Raw genomic sequence first — 27,966 nt, forward strand, 5'->3', positions numbered from 1 at the left:
TCGAGGAGGGTGCGGATGTCGTCAGTGGCGGTGAGTAGGGCGGTCTCAGTGCTGTGGTTGCTGAAGAATCCGGATTGGGAGGGGTCAAGGAAGGAGTTTTCTTCTATGAATTTTGTTAGCTGGGCATTGACAATCTTCTCTGTGACTTTGGCCGCGAAAGGAAGATGGGAGATGGGTTGGTAGTTCTTGAGGTCCGTGGGGTCTGTGGAGGGCTTCTTGAACAGGAGTCTGACTTCTTCACGTTTCCAGTTGGAGAGAAAGGTGCCAGTCTTAAAGGTCGTGTTGATGGTGCGTCGTAGTTCTGGAGCGATGGCGGTGGCCGCTGTGTTAGATATGCGGAAGGCAGGGGTCCGTGGGGGCCCCTGAGTGGATGCCTTTCATGGTTAAGGTGGTGTCTGCGGTGGTGACTGGGTCCAGAAAGAGATGGTAGGCTGGCTGGCGTTGCTGGAGAGGGAGGTGGTTTCGGAGTCGGGGATCTGGTCGTCGAAGTGGTCGTAGAGGCCCTTGATTTTCAGATAGAAGTAGGATCCGAGCTTGTCGCAGAGATGCTGGGAGGGGCGATGTCCGTGGTTTCAGTGGGGGGCCTGGTGAATTCTTGGATGACGCTGAAGAGTTCTTTAGAGCTGCTGGAGTGGGCAGGGATCTTGTTTTGAATGAAGGTCCTTTTGGTGGATCTGTTGCATTGGTGGTATTCCGTCATGGCGTTCTTGTAGGTGGTGCAATCTTCTGGCGTTATGCTGTTTCTCCAGTTAATTTCGAGACGTCTGCAGGTGCGTCTGGATTCTTGGAGTTTGGTGGTGAACCAGGTGGCCTTCCTGGGGCATTGTCTGTCGGAGTTGCGTAGGTGTGCCGGGCTCATCTGCGCAGTTGCAGATCCATCTGTGGAGTTCTTTGGCTGCGAGTTTTGCGTTGGTCGAGGTGGTGGGGGCTTCGCAGTTGAGGGTGGAGTTTAGCTCCGCCTCAGTGATTGTGCTTTAGTTCCTTCGTGGAGGGGGTGGTGTGGGTTTGGGGGCGGTGGGTTTGTTGACGCTGAAGTGTACGCAGTGGTGGTCCAGGGGGGTTGCATGGTGTGGCTGAAGTGGATGATGGTACCGCCTGCGAAGATGGGGTCGAGGATGTGTGCTGCCTTGTGGTGACGAGCTGTTTCAGGCCAATGTTGGTGGGGTTATCCAGGAGGGTGGTGGAGTTGGGGTCGCTGGGGTTGTCAAGGCGGAAGTTCAGGTCTCCGATGAGTATGTAGTCCATGGTGGCATAGCGTGGGGTGTGATGAGGTCGGCGATTGTTGTGGCGAACGAGGCACGAGGTCCGGGGGGGCTGCAAGCAAGGATGCCGCAAAGTGTGTTTCTGGGGCTGCTCTGGATCCGGAAGTGAAGGTGTTCAGTGGTGGAGAAGTAGTCATTTGTGGTGGATGTGGAGAGCCGGAGGGAGCTCTTGTGTGAGATGGCAACTCCTCCACCTGGTCTTTCCTCTGGATCTTGTACCCGTCGGGGATGGCGGTGGCGATGTCGGGGGCAGAGGAGGCGTTGGTCCAGGTTTCTGTGAAGGCGTCGGCGTCTGGTGAGAGGGTGTCGAGAAGGTCCCAGATCTCAACGGCGTGTCTGTGCAGGGAGCGCATGTTGAGGAGGATACACCTCAGGGTTTCGGGGGTATTGGCGTTCGATGCGGAAGTGGTGGCCGTGGGTGTGCTGATGGTATGGAAGGTCTGGCAGCAGAGAAGGCAGGAGAACTGTTGTAGGTGGTGTCTGGACAGCTGACAGTTGTTGTTCCTCCTGGGGTTGAGTACGAGGAGCGTGGCTGAGTTGTACCGGTGGATGGTTGGAGATCCAGGATCCCTAGTGCTGGACTCGGTTGGATCCGCCTGGCATCTTCGGCTGAGTTTGTACACTCTGGCGTTTAGAGAGCCTGTGAGGAGTTGAGCCACCAGGGAAATGCTCTGACGTTCCAACGATGTCCAGAGGAGCAGGGCCGAGGGTCCAAGACCCCACCCCACCCACTTTGTTGCACTATCACATGGCAGTGGTGCTGTCCATGAACACCTGCACTAGCCTTCCCATGATGGAGTGTAGAAAGGCTTCAATGCCAATCAGATCGCTCGGAGCTCCAACAGGTTGATGTGGAGTCCGGATTCTGCCTAAGACCAGAGAACTCTGATCACCACCTCTCCCAGATGGCCGCCTCATTCCAGAAGTGGCGCATCTGTCACTGCCGTCAGATCTGGTTGGGGAAGGGAGAGGAGTCTGCTGCTGGCCAAATCGCGGTCCCTTTGAGATCTAGACCGAGTCGGAGAGATTGCCCTTATGCTGCCCCCTATGAAACTTGAGATCCCATTGCAGAGCTCGCAAATGGCAACAGGCATGCAACACTAGCAGGATGCAGGAGACCATGAGACCCAGCAGCCTCAGAGTCAGCCGCACCGAAACCCCGGATAGAGGCTGAAATATCGGTGTCATAGCCTGAATATCCTGGACTCGCTGCTCAGGAGGATAAGCCCAAAATTGAACTGTGTCCAGAACAGCTCCGATGAAAGGGAGTGTCTGAGGAGGAGTCAGGTGTGACTTCTGCACATTTATAGAGAACCCCGGCGAATGCAGGTCAACCATAGTCTGAAGGTTGGAGATGACAGACTGGTGAGAGGACGCCTTCAACAGCCAGTCGTCGAGGTAGGGGAAGACTGACACCCCTAACCTGCACAGATGAGCTGCGACCACCGCCATCCCCTTGGTGAACACCCGAGGGTCACTCGTAAGGCCGAAGGGTAGCACGGTGAACTGAAAGTGCTTGCGGACTACCTTGAACCGCAGGTAACGTCTGTGGCCCGGCAGGATGGGGATATGAAAATACACATCCTGCAGGTCCAAAGCTACCATCCAGTCTTCTTGGTCTAGGGCAGACAAGAGTTGAGCAAGAGTGTGCATTTTGAATTTCTCCTTCTTGAGGAAGTGATTGACGGTCCTAAGATATAAAATGGGCCGCAACCCTTTGTTCTTCTTCGGAATCAGAAAGTAGCAAGAATAACAGCCACTGTCTACTTCTGAAACTGGAACCCTTTCTATAGCGCCCTTGGCCAAGAGAGCTGTAACTTCCTCCGGGAGTAATTTTAAATGATCCTCGTCAGCCGTTCCTGATATGACATAATGGGAGGCAGAAAAGAAAGAAAAGGCAGCGAATAGCCCTCCTGAATGATCTGCAAGACCCACTTGTCTGATGTTATGGACCTCCAGTGGGGGAGATGATGATGGGATTCTCCCGCCAACTGGAAAGGTTTGGTGTGGTCTTGCAGAGTCAAACTAGGAGTACAAGGAGGCTGCGGCCCGCGACTTCTGGCTTCCATTCTTAGGCCAAAATGAACCACGTCCACATCCCTGCATGGCTTAGGAAGCCCGTGCAGGCCGGTGGCTGGGATCAGGCTGACGGGCTCGAAACCCCTTCCATTGCATTGAGGAGTAGGAGAGAGGCCCAAGGATCTGGCCATAGCTCGAGAGTCCTTGAACCTCACTTAGGCAGAATCTGCCTTTTCCCCAAAAATGTAGGTTCCATCAAAGGGTATGTCCATCAAATTAGCCTGGACATCACCCGAGAAGCCACAACTGGTATCGACCCATATCCGTGATCGCATCTTTAAGGCCCCACCCCGCCGTGGCCAGAGCCGACGGTGTCGAATCCGATGGGGCCCCTTCCAACCCCACAAAGCCTGAGGGCTCACTAGAGCGGTCGGTTGATTTGAGCGCGGGGAGGTCGCTCCAGCAACGGAATGGGAGGAAGGTGCGAAGTCAACCCTGACTTCGGCTCCGCAGAACCGTTCCTATAGTATCGGTGTTTCTTACCGCCTTCGTTGACGGATGACATTTGAGGTGAAGATGAAGTCCGATTGGACTGCTTCTTCCCAGAGTGTCCCAACGACCTCAAAATGGATGAAGAGGACTCTGGGCTCTGGCAGCGGTCCCGCAACCTCCTCTTCTTCGATCGGGACCTCCGAGGAGTCTCGGAGGGTGTTGACTGCCGGGCCGAAAGGAGCTTCAAGGCCCTCTCCCGCAAGTTCTTCGGAACCATAGCCCAACAGTCCGAGAACGACTTCAGATCATGGTCCTGCTTGAGACACCAGAAGCAGACAAGGTGAGGATCAGTAACAGGCCTCATGTGGGGACAGGCCTTGCATGGTTTGAACTCTGTCTTCCTCTAAAACATCCTCTCACACAATGGAATAGTTTCAAACTCAACAAAAAGTCGAGAAAAGGCCTGTCAAAAAGAGACAGAGGGGTAGCTCTTCGCGGATCAGCGATTAACTGGCATGGAAAGAAAAGAACTGACGTACACGCACCTGGATGGTGCCTATATAGGTACCGTAACATCATAACTGACGCTACCGACGCCGTCACACTGAGCGAATGGAGCCACCCAACGGCGTACTCAAGAGGTATTGCTCAGCAAAAGTTTCCGGATCCAGCATGACACCTGGGTAATTCATAGGTAAGGAATCTGCAGCTAAAAGCCTCTATGAGATTTACATATATTAGATGCTGTGACTTTAGCATGACACACAGGAGGGTGCCATGTTATGTTTTCACTCATGGTTTGCACCATGTCAAGCAGCCTGCCAAGGCAGTCTGTGTGGAATTTATATGTGGATCCCTTAGGGTGGCAGAAGATATGCTGCAGCCCTTGGGGACCAGCTTTAGTAACCCTGCCCTCGGTACCTGGAGTACCATTTACTAGGGTCTTACAGAGGTGCTAAAGTCCTTTGCATATTGTAGCACAATTAGACAACACCTTGTTTTAGGGAAGTAGCACTGGCACTGAGGTCGTTAACAGGCCTCAGTCCACTGTCAGAGTCGAAAATCAGCATCTAGTAGCGAAAAGGGGGCCAAAAGTGTGTGTGTGTGGGGGGGTAACAGCAACAGTTCTCTACAGGTAGATAATCCAAAAAGCTTCCAGATACTGAAATGTTGAGCTAAAAACAACCTTATCCCTATTTCACTGATGGCTGCGTGTCTCACTATCAGAGGACCAGGACACGGTGGTCAGGACACGGTGGTCAGGAGCCTGGTGGCATAGGCACCAAGAGTCCCTCCATCACTGACAGCTAGCTATGATCTCACATTGAATGAGCCCAGCTTACCACAGGGGAGACAAAAAAGATCAAACCTTACCGCAGTCAAATTTACACATTAATATAAAATGCCTTTGGAAGGTAAAACAAATCACACAAAGGGTGTTCCGAAGAGCAAATGTAACCAGTCTGAAAGTGAACTGATGAAAAATGAACGCAAGAGAACTGAAGTATCAGACTCTGATGACCCTAATTAACTGCGGACAAACGTTGTAAAGAGATATGCCCTTTTGAGGTCTAGCCTAGCGACGCAGCGCATGCGCTGCCCGTTTCCGAGATCTATTTTCGTCGGTTTTGCTACGGAAGCAGGGTGGAAGCTCCACCAATGCTTTCCATTGGCGCGTGTCAAAAATGCTCACTTTTGATTGCAAGAGAGGCATGTTTGTTACCTACCTGTCTCCTGTTTGCCGTGCCTGTCCAGACAGGAGATTGTGCACACGCACAGCGTCTCTTTTTCAGGCATTGTATCAGTCCAGTCATGATACAGTTTTAGTTGGTGTTGTACTGTGAGTGAGGCACAACACGCGCATGGCGCGCTATCACTTTCCTAGTTTTTCGAATTTTATGTGTGAAGTGCGTGCTCTTACTTTCATTTTTCTTTTGCTCGCGCAAGGCTCATGCCGTGTCTTGTCTGCTCTTTATCTGCCTTCTGACCCCCATCTCTGCCATACCCCACTCCGTGTCTTTCCACGTCCCAGCACTCCTTTTCTCCCCCTTCCTTGACCCAGCTCGCTTTCTTAGCCTTCCCTTCCTCCTGCTTGGTGTCCTCTCTTCCCCGTCTCCTGTCGCTTCCTCCCTCCACCTCTCCCCTCTCCGCGCTCCCCTTTCCTCTGACCTCTCTTCACTTGAGCCGCTGGAGCAGAAATTCATTAGCAGCCGCCCCGGGAATGCCTGGGCTTCCAAAAATGGTTTAAGCGCTGTTTGGGTACAGTGAAACAGCCTGAATTTTTCATGTCGGAGCAGGAACATTTGGAGGCGACCAGCCTCCGGTGCCAGCGTCCTCCAGCCCACTGCTGCCTCTTCTGCCCCTGACCATCGGTAAGGGCGCCCTCCGCCTGAATACCGGGAGCTTTTACTTTTATTGTGCGCGCAAATAAATAAACCTTTTGGAGGCACTGCTCACATACGATTCCTTCTCTCACTTTCTCTCCCTCTGCTTCCGTCTCTTTCACTCCCTGTCTCTCTTTTCCCGTCTCTCTCCTCCCCCTTACTCTCCCTTTCTATCCTGTCTCTGTCGCATTTTCTCTCTGATACACAAACACAGGGACTCGGTGTATCTTTGTTACATTCTCTTTTAACTATCTTTCTGTCTAAGACACACACACACGCCCTCACTCTCACTTTCTGTCTTTTTCTCTCTGACACATGGTTTTCTTTCTCTCCTTGTTACATGCACTCGATTTTTCATGTTCTTGCTTTTTCTCACTGAAACACACTCCTGTTCTCTCTCTGAAACACACTCTCTTTAACAAACATGCTCTCTCTCTCTGTTTCTCCCTCACTCTCTCTAATTCTCTCCGCCCCTTTCTTCTTTTCGCCCCTCGATTTTTCTGTCTCACTTTCTTTCTGTATATACCTGTTGTCCAACTGAGTTGGAAAGCCTTCTCTGTACTCTGCAGCTTTTCGGAAATATGGCGGGAGGGAGCAAAATAAAAAGACTGCATATTTTTTTTTTAATGTTTAGATGGGAAGGAACATTAGTGAATGTGCTCACACCCTGGCATATATGTGTTACATATTAACAGCGCATATATTTGTTCATACATTACCAGAACGTACCTCTTTCTGAACACGCGATTTTAATGCCTAGAGTTGTATGAATTTGACTGTTTCCTATATATAAAAAGTATTTGCAATGCAATAGGTCTCACATTTTAGAATCTTTGACCTACTGCTATTATAAATGACAAATGCCTTTTATTATTGCAGGTTTAAAAAAAATAAAAAAAAATAACTCAAAATCTCACAATTGCGAGACGTATTGCATTGCAAATGCTTGTTAGCTTCAGATGTCCTGATAAGTTTTCCTGTGAAAATAAAAAATGTGTGGTGTTTAGGAGGTCCAACCTGGTGGTGAAGAACAATTTTAAGGTTACAAATCTGTGTCCCTTGCTGGAGAAGTAGGTGTAACTTACACACTTCTTGCGTAAGTCTATTCACCACAATCAGCAGTGAGGAAGACTCAGCCTAGTCAAGCATTTTTTCTTTAACAGCATTAAAAGCCCATTTTTCTGACCAATCTTGAAGGGGTTTACTCCAAACAATTTTTTTTAGGAAAAGGGAAGGAAGATGTAAAAGGTTGCACAAAGCCAGATAATGCACTAAGAATAACTCACAGCAGCGAGAGGAATCAGTTCACCCACAATCTTTAATGGTGAACATTTTTAGTACCACTCTCCGCCCTGCTCAAGAAAGTGTTCTTAATAAGGGTTTGAGTTCTGTACCCACACCTTGAAATGAGACCCCAACACAACCTTTTTTGTTTTGACTTGAATTTGCTAAAACAATGAGAAAAATAAAACTAGAAAAGAATCTGCAGGATCTCGTGAGGGAACCTTTACCTGTGTTCTCTTGTGGACTTAGAAACGTATATAGTTACAAAGCACCATCTTTTATCGCTGGTGTGGAGGTACAGGTATTTTAGGAACCTGTTTTTTTTGTTATCGCTGGCCCTGAGGAACATAACAGGGATTCTTCCCAAAATTTGAGTGGAGACTCCAAATAAATTAAAATCTAATTCTTCCATCATTACAAAACCAGCAGAGAAAGGTGGTCCCGTTGTTGTAATGGATGCCTCCGCGTAAAAAGAAGAGGCCTTACGCCTTCTTAGTAATCCGGACCACAACCCCCATCAGGACGTGCTCCTAAAAAAGAACTTGAAACAATATGCAGCTCAATGATGATGAGAGAACTAAATCTTGACTACCTGAGTCTCCATCAACGCCTGCCTTCTATATCTTTCCTCAGATTCATACAAATAGGTTTCCGCCTGAAAGCAAACCAAGTGTCTGGCATTTGCTCTGTTTTTAACAGTCACTAATAACCCACCTATATGCGAACTGTCACTATATGGCAGATTGAGTATATACATCACATTGTTAATAGCTTTGACATGTGATCTAAGAACTTGCAGCCTTTGTTCACTCAACTTTGACAAACAACAGATCAAAGTATTACTTTGCACATTTGGTTTAACAATGTAATCTTTAGGTGTTTCCTACACTTTAGTTAGTTTATACTTAGTCAATAACCCAATTAAGTCCCGCAGCCATGGTTTAAAAAATAAAAGTCCTACCCCAAGAGTATCATACATATAGTGTACATATTTCATGTGACACTTCTTTGGTAAGTTCTTCAGATAACCAAAAAGAGTTTTTATGTTCTTTCCGTCAAACGGCCACACACAATATATGTATTTGTGTGACGTTCCGGCACTGTGTAGAGGTTATAAACTGTTACAATAAAGAAACAAAAGCCCTGGATGCGATATAACATTTGGTGAAAAATGGTATGCACTCCCTACCCCACAATTAAATCTCTGGTATAAACTGAGCGCAAAACATTCAGGGGACAAATGGAAACACGCCCCAAATGTTTTGTGAGGTTATTTCATATTACAATTTACCAACCACAAGCATTGCTTGAAATGTTAAAAAGAAAGTGCTTCTGTTTATAAAGCATGGCTAAAAAACACTCAGAGAATGAAAACTAAGGTACAAACCTTTTCTTCAGCTGACAACTGAGCTCCCATTAACTTATTATAATAAGTATTTGTGTAAAATACTGCATCGTGTGCCCGGTGCAACACAAATTCCCAGGTCATGCATCGTCTCTGCTCTCGAATCCAAGAAAGATTAGAGTTTAAAGCAAAGTTCCACCATTCTCCACAGCTGAAATTAACCATATAAACAATAAGAACATATGCTTTTACTTTCTATATCAACTTCATATGGACTCAATGTTTTTCAGTTTATACCATCAACAAAAAAATTACACTTTCCTGTCAAGCTAGAACAATCCCTGGATTAAGTATGAACATCACATGGCTTTAGTAAAAGCTTTTTTTGATAGGGACAAAGTCGTTTTGGGTTCCGACCACGGGAATTAAAAACCTCTATTGACCAAGTTTCATTTTGCCACTGTTCCTCTTATAACAATTAAAATAATGACAAAAGACAAAGACATACATCTTAGCCCTAACAAAATTATAAAGGAGAGCCAAGAGGGAGATGCCCTACTCTGTGGGGACTTCAGAGAGTTCTTCACATCTTTTAGTCCTGCAATGAGAGTAGCACTGTCTCGAACTTGGTAAAGAAGCAGTACATATAAGAAATGGGGTAAAATAAGTAATTTTGCTGGAATACTATAAAAATAGTAAAAATGCTAAACCCCCCATGATCCCAGTAGGTGTAGTGTCAAAACCATGTAATCTTTAAAACTAATCAACATTTCCTTTCCAGCACAAAGCATTGCTGACTGCCAAAGCTCTGCCTCTTTATTTACTGCTCATCTCAAAAACATAATGCCTCAGGCTATAATTATTAGGGATGATATATGTATGGCAATGATTTAAATTTATGGTGTAGGTCTGAAGCTCAGTATTGCAAGTATTTATAGGTGCAAAGCATGCTGAGGTGGGACATGAGTGCAGGCTGGTGACCTCACGCAGGTTATGACCACGAGGGACAAATCTGCTTTCACTATATTACCAATTATAAATTATATTGGCAGACGCAGACCAGCAGCAAAACTTTGGCAGGGCATGCTCAGACGTGAGTCCCTTGCTCACTTTGCCACTGGATTCAAGCAAGCCTGGCTGAAGACAGCTGTAATGCCAGAAACCGGTCCTAGGAAGCTTGAGTCCGGTCCAGGGAAGGCATGGCTTGGCAGTTCGGGTTGGACTGTTCCCATGAGGCATAGGGTCAGACTGATTTGCATATGGCCATTTTTGAACTGGGGTGGCAGAGTAGGCTAAAGAACGGTGATGGATTAAACCCAGATCTGTTGACTGGGTGTGAGTGTTTGATTGGTTCAGATACTCCGTCCATCACCACCGCCTTTTGTACCGCTTTGGCCGCCATAAGTTGGCAGGGTATGCTCAGACGTGAGTCCCTTGCTCACTTTGCCACTGGATTCAAGCAAGCCTGGCTGAAGACGGCTGTAATGCCAGAAACCGGTCCTAGGAAGCTTGAGTCCGGTCCAGGGATGGCATGGCTTGGCAGTTCGGGGTGGACTGTTCCCATGAGGCACAGGGTCAGACTGATTTGCATATGGCCATGTCTGAACTGGGGTGGCAGAGTGGGCTAAAGAACGGTGATGGATTAAACCCAGATCTGTTGACTGGGTGTGAGTGTTTGATTGGTTCATATACTCCGTCCATCACCACCCCCTTTTGTACCGAGGTGGGACATAAGGGCAGGCTGGTGACCTCACGCAGGTTATGACCACGAGGGACAAATCTGCTTTCACTATATTACCAATTATAAATGATATTGGCAGACGCAGACCTGCAGCAAAACTTGACTGGTGGAGGTATACTAAGAGGCTGAGATGCTGGCTTGTTATCCAAAATCTTTTCCATTGCAATCTTCAGCTGAAGACTGGTTGTTAATTTAAAGTGAGGAAACATCCATATGCATAACCAAACTTGGACCTACCAGGATCATACGTTACCTGCACTACTGCAGTCCTTACACTGTTTAGTGAAATAGAGTGATCAGTAGAGCCCTTGTTTTCACCCGAAGGATAATGCATCCTCGCCACCTTCTTCCACCGCAAGATAGCAGACATCCACGACAGCTTCAACACCCAGACAGCCCCAACAGATAGCAACACAACAGCCCCTCCGCACACCATCGACCACGACGCCCTGCTAGCCTGGGCCAGCGTGAGCATCGATGACACCATCAAGACCATGCGCACAATCCACTCCGGCTCTCCGTCAGACCCATTCCCGCACCACGTCTTCAACAGAGCAAGCAGCTCCATCGCACCCCCCCTGCGCAACGTCATCAATCTCACCCTTGAGACCGCGACCTTCCCAGAGATCTGGAAACACGCTGAGATCAACGCCCTACTCAAAAAACCTAAGGCAGACCCAAGAGACCTCAAGAACTTCCGGCCCATCTCTCTGCTCCCCTTCCCGGCCAAGGTCATCGAGAAAACCGTCATCAGACAGCTAACCCGATACCTCGAAGAAAACAGAATCATGGACCCTTCCCAGTCAGGGTTCCGCAGCAACCACAGCACCGAGACTGCCCTCATCGCCACCACCGACGACATCAGGACCCTGCTGGACAATGGCCAGACAGCAGCACTCATCCTCCTAGACCTCTCTGCCGCCTTCGACACCGTCTGCCACCGCACACTACGCGCACGCCTCCACGCCGCAGGGATCCGAAACAAGCATCTGGATTGGACCACCTCCTTCCTCTTCGGCAGAACCCAGAGCGTCCGCCTCCCCCCATTTCGCTCCAAAGCCTCCGAGATCATCTGCGGGGTACCCCAGGGATCCTCCCTCAGCCTGAAGCTGTTCAACATTTACATGGCCCCGTTCGCACACGTAGCCCGACAGCATGACCTCAACATAATCTCCTACGCCGACAACACTCAGCTGATCCTCTCCCTCACCAAGGACCCCATCACCGCCAAAGCCAACCTCCACGAAGTAATGAAGGCCGTCGCCGACTGGCTGAAGACCAGCTGTCTGAAGCTGAACTCGGACAAGACGGAGGTCCTCATTATCGGCTCCAACCCTTCAGCCTGGGACGACACCCACCGACCAAGCACGCAACCTGGGAATCATCCTTGACTCAACGCTCTCAATGACCAAGCAAGTCAACGCCGTCTCCTCCTCCTGCTTCAACACCCTCCGCATGCTCCGCAAGATCTACAGATGGATCCCGACAGATACAAGAAAGACAGTCACCCAGGCCCTCGTCAGCAGCAGACTCGACTACGGAAACGCCCTCTACGCTGGAGCCCTGACCATGCTCATCAAACGACTACAACGCATCCAAAACGCCTCGGCACGCCTGATCCTCGACGTACCACTCCACGGCCACATCACCCCCCACCTGAGAAACCTGCACTGGCTCCCCGTCAAGAAGAGGATATCCTTCAAGCTCCTCACCCACGCACACAAGGCACTTCACAAGTCCGGCCCAGCCTACCTCAACAGACGGCTCTCCTTCTACAACCCCAACCGCCAGCTACGCTACGCCGACCTCTCACTCCCCACCGTCCCGTGCATCCGAAGAACAACCACCGGTGGGGGATCCTTCCCCCACCTCGCCGCCAAGACATGGAGCACCCTCCCACTGAGCCTATGACAGACCCAAGACCTGCTGACCTTCAGGAGGATACTCAAGACCTGGCTGTTCGATCAGTAGCACGCCCCCCCACCCCACCCCCAGCGCCTTGAGACCCTCGTGGGTATGTAGTGCGCTTTACAAATGATTGATTGATTGAGTAATACTGGTTTTTAGGTCTGGCCTAGGCAGAGCATGCTCTGCTCTGAAAGGCATCCAGTATTCAGGTATAGACTTGAAGCTTTGCCCCTTTCCCCCCCATCTTTTCAATTGGCCCCTGTTACTATCCTTTCTAAATGGTTGGTTTTGATTAATGGATAGGCTTAGTAGTCCCTCCTTATTACTGCCTTTGCTACATTTGTAACCTCCCATGAGGACTGGCCCTTTTAATTGTGTTGTTACACTGAATGTTTTATTTACATTCTGTGAGCACTATTTTCTTTAACCTCTTCCCTGCGGTGAAAATTTCGCCGTAGTGCGGGGATTTAATTAGGGGGCGTAACCCCTTGCGTGCTCAGTACGGTCCCCGGCCGTCCTACGTCACGCTGGACGTGTGCGCAGGACGGCCGGGGGGCGTCTGAACTCCGCCCACGAATTAATTCTCCAGCGCAGGCGCGGAATTCGTGCGGCGCTGGGGAATCAGCAGTGTTCGGACGACCCCCGGCCGTCCTGAACACACGCCCAGCGTGACGTAGGACGGCCGGGGGCCGTCCTGAGCACACAAGTGGTTAACGATTTTCTACTATTGCAAGGGTGCCCGCTTTCCATCCAGGCGCTGCGCTTTAGGTTTGCCCCGTACCGCTCTGCAGAAGTCAGCGTGTCTAGTATTGTTTGGTAATAACATTTCTGGCAGCTTTTTTTTTTTAATTGGCGCCATGCCAAAGTTATCCTTCCTTTTCCCCAGTGAGCACGGTGCTTCATCTGACCCCCGCACCACTCTGCAGAAGTCAGCATGTTTCATAATTACATTTCTGTGCTTTCTGGTGTTGTGTGCAGTTGTCCAACCCCCTCCTGATTCGCAGCTTGACCCGGCAGTGCCGTTACCCACCCCCCTCCCTCATCGCTGCTTACTTTGTGCATGGTGCATCGTCTTTTTTTTTATTTATTCATACACACACAGCACCTCTGTTTGTGTGTGAGGCTACTCCTGGACATCACGCTCCATCCTCCACGCCTTTATGAACCTGCCTGAGTCTGCCGGAGTAGAGGACGATGCGTCGTGACAACTACGCTTTAATGGCATACTTTCACTGTTGACCTTTTTAGGCGGCATGTGCTTCACTTTGTGTGGAAAAAAATAACAGTAAGTTTTGTAGTAATAAGCACATGCATATATATAATATTTTTGGTTTAGATTTGTCTCCGCACCGTACCACTTTAATGCGAGTAACGCTGCCTTTAACTTGCTCTCTATACATAAAGAGCTACCCAGAATTGCCAAGAGTGGGGTTACACCCATCCCAGGTTGCTGGCTTTACTTGCCAGTAGCCGCCCCAAATACACTGAGAGATTGCACTTTATTACAGGGAATGGGCACTCCGACTCCACTCGATCCTCTAAGCAAGCATCGCTGGAGCACTTTAAACAGCCTCTTAATGCACTGCTAATTTACGATCTATTGTGAAGTTCTAAAAGCACAAAGTTCCTTTCCTGTGTTTCTTACAGTTCTAACCGCGAATGTAGGGGCTGGGAAGGTTAATTAATAGAATTAATGCATAAATATATTGTTGCTTGCAAGGCACTGCTAGCATATCTTCTACTCCTGTCTTTATTTTTGGCTCTTCTTGTTCGTACTTTAAAACCCAACCATATCCTGGGCATGGAGAAGTTGTCCATGATTGCGAAGGGGGAAGGCGACAAATACCCAGATCTATGGCAGCCCTTCCTATCGTTATTGGCAACAGAATTTAGAGAAATAACCTGCCCCAGATACTTACGATTATTGAGGCTTTCACAGAGGGAAGATTTGGGTCCGACAGTCTAGATGAGACAGTAAAAGCGGGGAGAGTAGGGATCTGGGACAGGGGCGGGGTTCCAGGTTTATTGTTTTATTGCTAGGAAATTATCTTGCAAGTCCGGGAGAACCCACTGCCACAGGGCGTGACTAGTGCATCACGCTATACCTCAGTTAGTCAACGGTTATCTTTCTTTATATGTGAACATTGCCTGTATTATTGCTCCGGACATGTTCTGCATTGTTTGGTGTGGAGGGTATCCTCTGATATTACTAAACAGACTTAATACCAAAGCTGGTTTAGGTTTAAGACGCGGCCGGCCCTATTGGGTTGTAGGCGGCTTGCTGTGTTTAATATCCGAAGTACTACCATGCTTGACTGTACGGACTTATATTCTTGAGCTGGCCCATGGGGTTGTAGGGCTTTTTTGGTTATGACTCTTGTTCCCGAATATTGCTAATAAAACAGATTTAATACTAAAACCCAACCATACGCCTCAAACCATAATATTATTGCTGGCAGCTGCTACGCATTGCCCCATATTCCTTCCACAAACTAAGCTGCTTCTCTTATTCTTATTTGCTTTCTTTAACCTTCCTCTATTTTTGCTTCCTTTTTAGAACCCCAGGCTCCAATCCTTTCTTAGTTTAACAGCCCTCTTCAGCCCCACTTTATCTCACTGTTGCTGCGTGCATTTTCCTCCTTGCTATCTTCTGATCCTCTATTTTTACTCTCACCTTGTCCTTACTTTATAACACAACCGCACATCTCACATCATAATATCACTGCTGGCAGCAGCTGTTATAATCTTGTGAACTGTGTAGCTCATACTGAATACAACTTTTACACAATGGACACTTAGGGTTACAGCTGGGGTATTTCAAAGGATAAAATCGCATTACAGACCTAGCGTCTCCCTAACATATGGTGATTTTGGGCAATTTACCCTGATTAAGACCCACTCACTGTCCAGACTTCAGGGAACTGTCACAAGATAAGATCTCTTCCCAGGGAAAAGGAAGCCAGTGGGTAACAGTACTTTTTATTACTTTCTCTGTAAAGCAGATGCTTTAGCCTCCTTCAAAAGACCTACCCACTCATTGCATTGACCCTCAACTGACTAGTGCTCCACCTTCCTCCAGACATCTCTAGACATCTCCTGAGAAAGAGTACCAACGCTCATTTCCCTCATGGTTACATATCCACCTCTTATTGCCGGTAACTCTGTGTAGCATGAGCCATTGCATTTTCAAAGATCACACTGGAAAAGAGATGCATGGTGTATAGACTGGCTGCTGGTGCTCTTTGCATCTGACATCACACGAGCCTTACAAGTTAGAAGCAAGCATGTATTCCTGAATCAGGCCACATGACTCAGTGTACAGTATTTGTATAGCGCTTCAATCCCTAGCGGCACAGCACCCAGGATAATGTGCTGCATGGCTAAACACTTATAAGGTTACAAAGGCGAGACCTACTGGCTAGGCCAATGCTTGTTGAAACTTGTAGGTGAAATTGTACCATTGGTGTTTCGCGCCATCACATTGTTCACCATAGTCTGAATAAGGTCCAACTTGTGCAGCTTCTACCCCGACCTGCTGACGTCATTTGCCTTGTTAATCTTCCTTACAAGGAAGGTGTTGCACCATCAATAAGATGCTCAGTTTGCCAGGCCAATTAGATGTCTTATGTCTCCCTGTTTAAAGTCAGTGGAAGGCTGCCAATTTGCTCTGTGATGTTAAACATTGCCGTGGTATTGTCAGTCATAATTATCACAGCCCTTCCTGGTAACCTGCCCCTGAAACACTCTCAGGGTGCATCTGACCGCAGAACTTGCACGTTGGTAAATAATGTTTTACAACTCAGATTAGAGTCCCCTAGCCAAGAAGGATAAGTTACCTACCTGTAATCCTAGTTCTCTTCCAGGGGTAGCCTCATCAAAGTCATAGGCACTGAATATTCCCGCCCATGTGCGGGGACCGCGGAAATAATAAAAATTATATATAAAAATATATATATATATAGATATATATAACTGCCCACTCCAAAAGGAAAAGGTAGAGGCCACTCAGGGGAGACGTCGGACGATCTTTATTGATTACAGCGTGTGCATGATGCATTTCAGCCTTACAGCCTTCTTCAGATGCCGCTGTATGCAAAGTATAACTCCACCCAAGTGTCCAGTGTCTCTCTTATTGGCGGAAATCCGCTGACCCTTAGTCACATGATGTCAACTCAGCTGCAGTTCTGCCACAACTACAGCTCCCAGAATGCCGTATATTCAGGTGAGTGTTGCATGGGAGAGACAAATTCCTGGAAGGTGCGGAGTGTTCGAATACCGAGTCTTTGCTGAGAATAAAGTTCTCCCTAGGGTCCCCTTTGACGCTCCAGCCTCTCTGCACGTGTGCCTGCAGGGTCGTAAGACAGGATAACAATGTACCTGCCTCCTCGTCAATGAGGATCTGCACCTCGCAGCGATCCCTGGCTAGGCGTGCACTCAGAGGCAGGCCGGAGTCATATCAATACCTTGATATTTGAAGACACTGCAAGCAACGGGGGACCAGTGATACTCCGGCCTCTTGACGGAGCAGGGCCTCTAAACGGCACGAACACATATATACATATATCATTTTTTCTCATACCAATGCAGCCCCCATCTAGGAGGCTAAACAATGTAATAACTCATAAACTGCTTTTGAATTCACATAATACATGTATAAAAACACAGGAGGGCAAGTAGCACTTGAACTCTGTTTTTAATTAGTAAACCTCATGAAAAAACTGCAACTAAAGCAGACATAGTTAGCCTACAGGCTGCATTGTAAACCAATAGCATAGAAAATGAAAGCATTTTCCTACAAAACTGGCATCATGCCTCAGGGGTGACAGTTAGGTCAGTTGTTCTTTGCGTAACCCTGAAGATCAGTGCACAAAGATATCTTGTAACAATGAAGAAAAATGGCTTTGATGAGGATACCCCTGCAAGAGAACTAGGATTACAGGTAATTAACTTATCTTTCTCTTCCAGCGGATCCTCATCAATGGTCATAAGCTCTGAATAGAATAGCAAGCCCATCTTCCACCTGCAGGCAAATGAGAGAGAATGGCCCACAATACATCAACAGCCGTAATCAGCTGCTGAACAGATTCCTCAAGGAGGCCTGGCCTACTTGGGTGTATGATCTGGTGTCTGAATATAGACAATAGTGCCTCGTAAATGTATGGACGGATCGCCAAGTTGCCACCCTACATATTTTAGAGATAGGCAAGTTTTGAAAAAAGCAGCTGTAGCCGCTTTTCCTCTTGTGGAATGCACCTTGGGAGTAGGCCCAAGGGGTCTTTGCGCTAATTAATAAGCTAACTTGATGCATGAAACTATCCATGTGGAGATGGACCACTTTGAAGCTGGAAAACCTGTTCTGAGCGACCCATAGTTAACAAATAGTTGATCAGACTTTCTCATGGACTTTGACTTATCCAGATAGAATTTTAAAACTATTAGTAGGTCAGCGAGTGTAAAGTACTCTCAGCTGGAGTGGAGGGATTAGGGAAAAAGGTAGGCAGAGAGATGGTCTGATTCATATGGAAATCTGACACCATCTTCGGAAGGAAGGAAGGATGAGCCCTCAATACAACCCTATTAAGATTGAAAACAGTATAAGGTTTCTTAGAGCAGTGGGCCTGTATTTCGGTCACTTTGCAAGCTGACGTGATCGCTACCAAGAAAGCCGCCTTCCAAATGAGATGTTGCAAGGTTGCTTTGTGGATAGGTTCGAAAGGTGAACCCATCAACTTTGATAGCACCAGGTTTAGCTCCTAGGGTGGTGAAGGAGGTTGGATCGGAGGGTAGACCTTTTTCAGACCCTGTAAGAAGTCTTTTACAACCTGTAACTGAAAGAAAGAAGGCTGAGAAGGCGAGCGCCTATATGCAGTGATAGCTGCTAAGTGTACCTTAATAGAAGGAAACTTCAAGCCTGCTTTAGCCAGGTAAAGCAGGTGTGGTAGAATGACCTGTTCCTGCCCTTTGGTTGGGCTACAACTGTTTTGAACGCACCACATAAAAAAACGTTTCCACTTGCACGCATATGAGCGCCTAGTGGATGGCCTTCTTGCTTCTTTTAAGATGGACATGCAATCTTGTGGTAGTCCTATATGGCCATTCTGGAGGACCTCAGAAGGCAAGCTGCCAAGTTCAGTGAGGGAAGGCTGGGGTGATGAATCCTCCCGTTCATCTTGGACAGCAGATCCAGTCTGCATGGCAGCCTCCTGTGAGGGCATTCTGACAGGTACAGAAGGTCCGGGTACCACCATTGTCTCGGCCAGTCCGGGGCAATCAGGATCATTCTCGTGTGTGAAAGACAGCTTGGTCACCACCTTTGGGATGAGAGGAAGGGGTGGAAAGGCGTACACAAATGCCCCGAACCAGTCTATCAAAAGGGCATTCCCCTTCGACCCTGGCCGGTAGAACTTTGAGGCAAAGTCTCTGCATTTTGTATTTTCGTCGTCCGCGAAGAGATCGATGCTGGGACGACCCCAAGCCTGGAAGATGTCTTCGACAACCTTGTCGTTGAGAACCCTGTCTTGTCTGTCTTTGAAGTGTCGACTGAGAGCATCCGCTCTTGCGTTCTGTTCTCCCAGCAGGTGAACCGCCGTGAATGATAGATTCCGTGCCAGGAGCCAATGCCAGAGAGCTTGAGCTTCCATAGACAATGTGCGCAAGAGGGTTCCTCCCTGTTTGTTCAGGTAGTACATCGTGGTGGTATTGTCCGTCTGTACACAGATTGAACTTGCCTGAATCGAAGGAAGGAAAGCCTTGAGGGCCAGGTGAACTGCTCTCAGCTCTAGCATGTTTATGTGATATGAGCGCTCTTTTGATGACCATTGACCTTGCGTCTGGAGAGACTTCATGTGGGCTCCCCAGCCCTGGAGGGAAGAATCCGTGATCAGTGTTTGAGAGGGAGGTGCTTGTTGAAAAGGTATACCCACTTGCATATTCTCCTTCTTCATCCACCATGGGATGGATGCTCTTGCTGAGTTTGAGAGGCTTATTTTGTCGTCCCAGCGAGCTGTTTGTTGGTCCCACTTGTCCTCCAGATCCTGCTTCAGAGGACGCATTTGCAGCCTGGCATTGGGGACCAGGAAGATGCAGGATGCCATCGACCCTAACAGGGAGGTAATCCGATGTTTGCATTTCTGTATGATGGAAAACTGTCTCTCCTCCGAAGGAAACACTTTTCCTAACCCGGAGTCTACCAGAGCTCCTAGATAATGGATTATCTGTGTTGGTTGTGGAGTCGATTTGTCGAAGTTCATATGAAGGCCCAGCTGATGAAGGCCCAGCTGATGACAAAGCTCTAGGCATTGCAGGAAATGACTCCTCACACTGTGGGGAGAAGGACCCTTCAACAGGCAGTCGTCCAGGTACGGGTACACGAAGATGCCTCTGCGACGTAGTGCAGCTGCCACCATTGCCATGCACTTTGTGAACACTCGGGGAGCGGACTTCAACCCGAAGGTTAGTACTTTGAACTGGTAGTGTTAAGATCTCACCAGGAATCTCAGATATTGTCTGTGATGTTGACTGACCGGAACGTGAAAGTAGGCATCTTGTAGATCCAGCGAACACATCAAATCTCCCTGCCTGAGATGTGGATATATTTGATGGAGAGCCAACATGCGAAACTTCTCCTTCCTGATTGACTTGTTGAGTGTTCGCAGATCCAGAATGGGTCTGTATTCTGCTTTTTTCGACCCTTCTTCTTTACCAAGAAGTATCTTGAGTAGACCCCTCTCCCTCTTTGAGATATTGGCACCTTCTCGATGGCTGATTTTCGCAGAATGGTAGCAACTTCGTTCTGCAATATTTTCATCTGATGGCATGGTGATGGAACTGGAGGGATTGAGGGAGGATGGCGTTGAAAACGTAGAGAGCACCCATTCTGCAGCGTAGCTAACACCCACTGGTCCTTTGTGATAGCTCGCCACTCTTCGAGATAATTTGCAATACTTCCCCCCCACTGGAGTGGTGAACGGCGACAGGGGAAGTGGCCACTTATTGTTTGGTCTGCATCTTGGCGGAGGTGTTAGACTGACGCTGGTTTTCTCTTCATCTGGAGGAACGCCTGCCTTCGTATTGAGACCTTTGTTGCCCTTGCTGATCCTGGTTTTTCTGTCAATGAGGGGTTTGAACCCTCTGTTGGGAGGATCGCCGATCGTAAGGCCTGAATCGTTGCGGAACTCTTTCTTCTTTTCTAGACACACAGCCTTTAGGGTGTCTAGCTCCGTCTTCATCCGGGACATTTCTTCATCCATGTGTGCACCGAACAAAGATGAGCTGGAGAAGGGAAGATTTAGGATCCAAGACTGTGCTTCTAGTTTGAGCTCTGTGAGTCGGAGCCAGGAGGTTCTTCTAGCGCATATCCTATGCGCATAGGCATGAGCCGAAAGAGTAGCTCCATCAGCTGCGTCGCTGATAACTTGGTTCGCCACCAAGCTGCCTTCATGCAAGATCTCTTCAAAATCCTTGCGATCTTCTTGAGGTATCTTTTCCGTGAATCCTTGGCAGGGAGTCCCACAGAGACCTGTCATACCGGCCCAAGAGAGTCGATGCACTCGATACCTTCTTCATAGAGGCTGATGCGCCACATACCTTCCTTCCCCACAAATCCTGTGTTTTACTCTCCTTATCTGGTGGAACAGTAGAGGAGGAGCAATAGCATGAGGTTTTTTTTGCCACAGTGATTATAACAGAATCTGGTGGAGAGGGGTCAGATTTCAGGAAAAGCGGGTCCTCTTCCGGTGAAAGATATTTTTTCAAAATCCTAGCCGGCGCAGTCTTGAGTGTCGCCGGCATGAGGAAAATGTCCATAACCGGTTCTATTAGTCCCGGGACCAATGGTAGCAGAGGTCCAGATGCTGCCCTTTGGTGTAAAGTCTCAAAAATAACATAGGACAAACTCTAGCGGGTCGGCATAGGGATGTTTAGTTTCGCCGCCCCTCTGCCAAGCACGTCCTGAAAAGTGCCAACGTCATCCATCAGAGAGACCCTCGACGGTGGGCTGTCAGTAAGAGTAGGTGAATAGTCTATGTGTGCCGTGTGTGTGGAATAGGAGGAAGGTGTTGGAGATCTGTGCCTTCTCCTCCTACTTCTGGATCTAGATATCCTTCTGTGAGGGTGCGCAGGAGTGCGACTGTGATCCTTGGCTCTTGAAGGAGTACGCTCTCTATCCACCCCCAGTACCAGCCGTGCCAACGGAGACCTGTGTAGTGGGCTCAAGTAATGCTGTGCCCTTGTGGCTGGAGTTGTGGCCCAGTGATCCAAGGGCCTGTTCCATCTTAGTGATAGATGGATGAAAGGCGATCTCTGTCCTTCTCGCCCCTCAGAAGAAAGTGGAGGAGGAGAGTTCTCTTCTTCTTGTGCAGGCCTGGTCGGCGAATCTTGATGTCCCCTGGACACTGGACTGCTGGACGTCGAGATCATGATCTCTGGAGATCTTGACGTTGAACCTCTGTGAGAGCTGCGAGAACCTGTTCTCGACGTCGGTGACGGCGATGTAGACAGGCTTACCGGACGGGAGGCCTCTTTGGACTGGTGCCTCGATGTCGATCTGGAACGTCTTCCCTGTACAGACTGCCTTCTCAAACTTGCAGTCGACCGGTCTCTCGACGTCGAACATCTACTTGACGTCGACAGAGTACTGTGTTTCGACATCAATCACCTCTGTTCTGAAGACCTGTGTCTCAACGTAGCCCTGCGGTGTGCTGTCGCCGACGGAGATTTCTGCCTCAGCGTCGGAGGCGCAGTCTTGTGCCTCGACTTCGATGATCTTTGCACTGACCTTGACGGAGACGTCTGTCTCGATGTCGGCAACGGAGTCTTGCGCCTCGACGTCAAAGATCTTTGAACGGACCTCGACGGAGACCTCTGCCTCGATGTCGATCGCTGTTGATGTGGCGACGACAGAGTGATTTGCCTCGACGTCGATCACTTAGCCAGCGTCAACGGAGATTTGCTCCTCAGCGTTGATCGTCGCCTGGTTGACGTCAACGGAGGGCCCTTTACCTTTGTCGACGTTGAGAGCGTTGTCCTCGATGTCTTAGAAGAGTGATGGGCCGACACCACTGTAGTCTTCGACAACGTCTTCTTTGCCGTCGGCAGCTTCGATGTCGATCCTGAGGCCGAAGGAGAACAGGTCGGGACCTTGCCTCTCGACGTCGACAGAGTTCTCTTTTTCTGCTCCCTCACTAGAGACCTACCTCTTTCAGAGAGGCCATAAAGTCGAATTCTCTCCCTGTTCTTGATGGTACTTCTCGACAACTTCTTGAAAGATGACAAGTGACAGAAGAGTGAGGTGTGTGTCTGATCTAGTCTTCTTGTTGCCATAGTCAGGGCAAGGATCAAATAAGGAAGGCATTTCTGAAAGAAATAAACCTTTTCTGGAACTCAAAAAAGGCTTCACTCTCACTCGAAGGCTAAAAGACGTCGAGTTAAAGCAAAAAATCCTGAAAAAAAAAAATCTGATAATTTTTGACAGAACGTCAAAAAAGGAAGAGCTGTGAATCCAGGGTCCTGACTGAAGGAGCCGGAAAGAACTGACCTAACTGTCACCCCTGAGGCATGATGGGAAGCTAGGGGTCATGGCTGCCTTAAAGGTGCGGTGCCAGTTTTGTAGGAAAATGCTTTCATTTTCTATGCTATTGGTTTACAATGCAGCCTGTAGGCTAACAATGTCTGCTTTAGTTGTAGTTTTTTCATGGGGTTTACTCATTAAAAACAGAGTTCAAGTGCTACGTGCCCTCCTCTGTTTTTATACATGTATTATGTATTTGCCAAAGCAATTTATGAGTTAATACATTGTTTAGCCTCCTAGATGGAGGCTGCATTGGTATGAGAAAAAATGATATATGTATATATCTATATATAGAGCTGTGTGTGTGTGTGTATGTGTATATATATATATATATATATATATATATATATATATATATATATATATATATATATATATATATATATATATATATATATATATATATATATATATATATATATATATCATGCTTCCTGCTTGTTCCGGTTATTGAAAGGCACACAGACGCACACAAGGCTTCAAGCCTAAGCCTTTATTAACTGGTACAGAAGCGTCTGGCTGCCCACCTTTCACAGTCAGATTCCCACTGCCTGACACGTTTCGAAATAACTTCTTCATCGGAGGCTTGTTTGGAAAATGAAAAAAGCACCAGCTGGCTCCAAACACTCCCTTTTCTCTGCATGATGACACGCCCCCTGATGGGCTGCTCTGAATGAGTCTCTGCGCTGTGCATTTAGGGAAATGTGGTGCCATTTCATTGCGGTGCTCTGTACAAAAATGTTCTGTTGGTTGAAAGACCTGCAGATAGGTCCCGGCAGCAGGCGTTTCCTTATCCAAAGTAATGTGCCCCACATGTGAGGACCGGCAGATGACGACGGCCCCCAGGTTCTTGGAGTAGAGCACCGCAATGAAATGGCACCACATTTCCCTAAATGCACAGCGCAGAGACTCATTCAGAGCAGCCCATCAGGGGGCGTGTCATCATGCAGAGAAAAGGGAGTGTTTGGAGCCAGCTGGTGCTTTTTTCATTTTCCACACAAGCCTCCGAGGAAGAAGTTATTTCGAAACGCGTCAGGCAGTGGGAATCTGACTGTGAAAGGTGGGCAGCCAGACGCTTCTGTACCAGTTAATAAAGGCTTAGGCTTGAAGCCTTGTGTGTGTCTGTGTGCATTTCAATAAACGGACCAAGCAGGAAGCATGATATATATATATCTTTTTCATATATAATATTTATTATTTCCGGGGTCCCCGCACATAGGCGGGAATATTCAGTGCTTATGAATATTGATGAGGATCCCCTGGAAGACAACAAGCCAGGTGTGCTCCCAAGGCTTTCAAGAGACATATCCTGAACAAAACTGATCTATAGAAACAATGGCCAGAAATGCATAACAACCGTCAGATGCAAATGAGGGATCTATCAGTCTGCCAATCCCTAGACACTTGTGTCCACTGTTGGTAAAGCTCTTGTTGCTGGGCTCCTATCTTGCGTGTCCTCAAGAGTACCATGATGACGCAGATGAGGTCTTATCAGGGCCCTGAACTTTTGGCTGTCACTTAGGTTGAGTTCTTCTCAGACAGTGACCTTTCTAGCATACCCTACTTCTTTTATTTCATTTTGTACGGTATCCTTTAGCTCCTGGAGTCCAGGTGGGTGAGGAGAAAACCAATTTTGTGATATGGTTTCTAGAGGGATTTCTGGAAGGAGCTGGCCAGTTGCAGACCTCTGAACTGCTGAATGTATGTGTGAATTACTTTTTCTGCCTCCACCCCTGCCTTCAAAGGTATTTTTATCAACCAGCTAGGGAAAGGCATTCACACTTGCCAGCACAAATGAGAAGCACAGGCTTCGGGTATTTTGTTAACAACAGAGGTGCCAACTGCAACTTGTGTAGAAGAGTATTGCCTTTCGCCAAGGTCAGAACACCTGTGTTGGATAAACAGGATGATAAACTCCAAGTCTAAGATGGGGTAGGCCCTTGTGATTCTTCTGCATGTAAGAGTACCTCAGCAGTTTCTCTGGTTTTATTTGTGCACAGGTATTAGCGGTATCATGGGCTTATTGAAAAGCAACTACATCTCCGACTGTTGAAGTTATTCTCCCAATTTTTTGTGTTCTTTAGGTGGACTAGGGGACAGCTTTTCCATGAATTTCAAAATGGCCTGAGAACATAAGTCCATACCTCGCTTGTCTCAAGTGACTTTGCCCCGACCCCACACCCCGATGAGGTTCTGCAAGGACTGCTTCCTGCTCGGCTTAGCAGGGGCAACATGATGTCATGGAACACATCACATTTGCTTCTGGGAAAACAAACGGGGATCCACATCTCAAAGGGAGCTGCTGTGAGCTAAAGCTGTGCTGCCATTGTAAGTCTATGATGCTGGTATCCACAGTAAAAAGGGGAGCACTGTGGCTGAAACTGTGATGGTGAAACATCCGAGTGAGATCAACCTTTGGTCACTGAAGTGGAAACATGAGCGCCTCACTGACTGGCCCGTAGTGCCTTTGCAGTCTTAGTGTCAGCACTGACAGTTTAGAATGCCTTAATGGACCCATCTGGCTAGTTTTTTAGAAGATCCATGGAGATATCATTATCCCAAATTCTAGATGAAAGTATCCACATAGTCGAATAAGAAAGTACTGCTGCTGAAACTGTGGTGGTAACACATTTCCGACTGTTTAATATTACCCTTTATCCTTTGAAAGGGACATTTGGAGCCTTGCTCACATGCCCCACATTACCTTTACATTGCTGGGGTCAGCCTTGAAGGACTCAAATGCCTTAATAACCTTCCTGATGAAGGTTTCTTCATCGTCGAGATGCACATCAAGCATCCTTGCTCTTACCTCCAGTAGCAAACATGTCCAGTAGCAAACATGTACACTTAAGACACATCTGGCAATAAAGGATTTCTCTAAGGAGCATGTCGGAAGTCTATGACCACTATAAGCAGGAATATTTTTATGGCATACTTGGAAGCTGATGGTCTGTCTGCAGGGCATTTCATAGATTTCTCCTGTTTGTTGTCTGGTAGGAATAGGAGCAGCTTCACCATCTTCTCTGACAGCTCAGTCATTTTTGCTGAGCAGCACCACTACATTGGCTTCACACATATTGAGGTATACATTCTGGATATCGTTCTGCCTACAACTCTCAGCTTCCTCCTGTCCTTCTCTGGAGACATGGAGACAATAGAGGCATGGTTCAGCGACCAACATGAACCCACAATCCACTTTGACCATGGCTCACAAGCACGTTCGGGCTCTATATTGCTAGTGCTGCAGTAAATGGCACATCTGCTTTGATACCCAGATATTGAAGATTATCTTTCCCTTTTTCCCCAATGTGGGCATAAAGTTGGCGTCAGTGATTTTCCCTCTGGATCTGGTTCCAATATTTAGATGAAGCCTGAATCATCAGCCTCAGATGCTGATAATAATCAAGTTCACAATTTTCAAATCATACATAACAGAATATTAATTTGCTCCTTAACAGAATTATGATTGTCAAGAGGGATGGATATGATTGTCAATAGAGATTGAGGGGATGCTGACTGATATTACATGGTTTTCAAAAACAATACACTGCCAGTACAATTTGTAAACATCAGGATATTGAAAATATGTAAACAACTGTTTCTTACTTTTCCGCTATAGAAACTTTCGGTTTCCATTTCCTAAATTTAAGCTGTCTTTCTTTTCGATCCATTTCCTCTAGAAACTCCACGATCTGTTGATACTGACCCTGAAAATATATCAGAAAGGTAACGTTTAGGAATATGCTACATGCATTAGTTACATCTGAGTAAAGAAAGGCAAAGGTAATCAATTAAGATTAAAGGTGGATTGCAACATTGCACCCAGCATTAGATTACGCCCCGAGAGAGAGCTAGAGCTAGCCAAGCAGTCATGAATAATTCGGTACTCAAGACATAAGTCTGTAAGGACAAACATTTAACTGCACATACATCTCATTGCTGGAGGGAAAAGGGATAGCGCTGGGGTGCTAGATATACAAACCATGTAACTGTAACTATTTACAATAATGAAGCATAAACATATATAAATACCAGAGTATTAGAACATCTGGTACATGTTCCCCCACCCCCAAATGAAACATAATCATTAGTAGGTACAGACTTCCGGATATGTAGACGGCTCCGTTTCACGGCCCGCCCATCTTCATCTGTCTGTATCTCGAGCCTACTTAAGTCAGCACCAAACTGAGCTTCGTGATGGCTTAACTGAGAATTAACTCCTATTCTAATTGATTGCACTATGCAAAGACTAAGATAAGGAATATAAGTGTTAGTAAATCAGAGGTATCGAGTACATTTAAGAGAGCACTCCCTGCTTTCTTAATGTTTCCATGAAATTAAGGCTCCACCAGTCACCATTCTACACTCTGACTGCTGTGCTGTCAAAAGTTATGTTCTCATTTGTCCGATGTTTGACAACACTTGCATCATCAGGCACATGCATGCCATTAGAGAAACTGCGAGCCTTCTACATCTTCAGCCAAACAGGACTCAACTCCGTTACTCGCAGCCTTTTCCTAAGCATGTCCAAAGGTGAAAGCCATGTCCTACTCTACGGAGTACGAAAACAACATCCAAAACATCGCTCATAAATATTCAACAGCATAAAAACTAGAAGGCAGGGCTGTTTATATCCTTCCACAAATAAAAAACGGATGTTAGGCTTTTATGTGCAATGCTGCTCTGATTTAAATATTTCTTCATCGTTTTTTAAGTTAATTGCACAGTAATATCAGTTGTTTTGTTAAAAGCAACGCCTTCCTTTAAAAAAAACATTCACCGAAACAATTTAAAATATTTTCAAGAGTAGATGTTCTGACAAATAGACAACCAGGTACCTCATACGTGCAACCAAATAATCTAATGGGCTGAAAACCACCATGGCAAGATGCTTTCCCGCCCCATTTGGAAAATAAACTGGCTTTATCAGAACGTTTTTACACTTCCACCATTTGGCAGGCAAG

General features: G+C 47.3%; 1 protein-coding gene across 1 annotated transcript in view; it reads right to left on the reverse strand.

The window, feature by feature from the left end:
- The window catches only part of LOC144752502 (intermembrane lipid transfer protein VPS13D-like), a 189,641-nt gene that overhangs the window by 64,297 nt on the left and 97,378 nt on the right, over nucleotides 1-27,966 (reverse strand). The window contains exons 9-10 of the mRNA XM_078640411.1: nucleotides 26,609-26,709; nucleotides 8,829-8,997 (exon numbers count right to left, since the gene is read on the reverse strand). Of these exons, the coding sequence (XP_078496537.1) occupies nucleotides 8,829-8,997; nucleotides 26,609-26,709 (270 nt within the window). The remainder of the gene's footprint in view (nucleotides 1-8,828; nucleotides 8,998-26,608; nucleotides 26,710-27,966) is intronic.

Source organism: Lissotriton helveticus, chromosome 5_1 (assembly GCF_964261635.1).
Source record: "Lissotriton helveticus chromosome 5_1, aLisHel1.1, whole genome shotgun sequence".
Classification (NCBI taxonomy): Eukaryota; Metazoa; Chordata; class Amphibia; order Caudata; family Salamandridae; genus Lissotriton; species Lissotriton helveticus.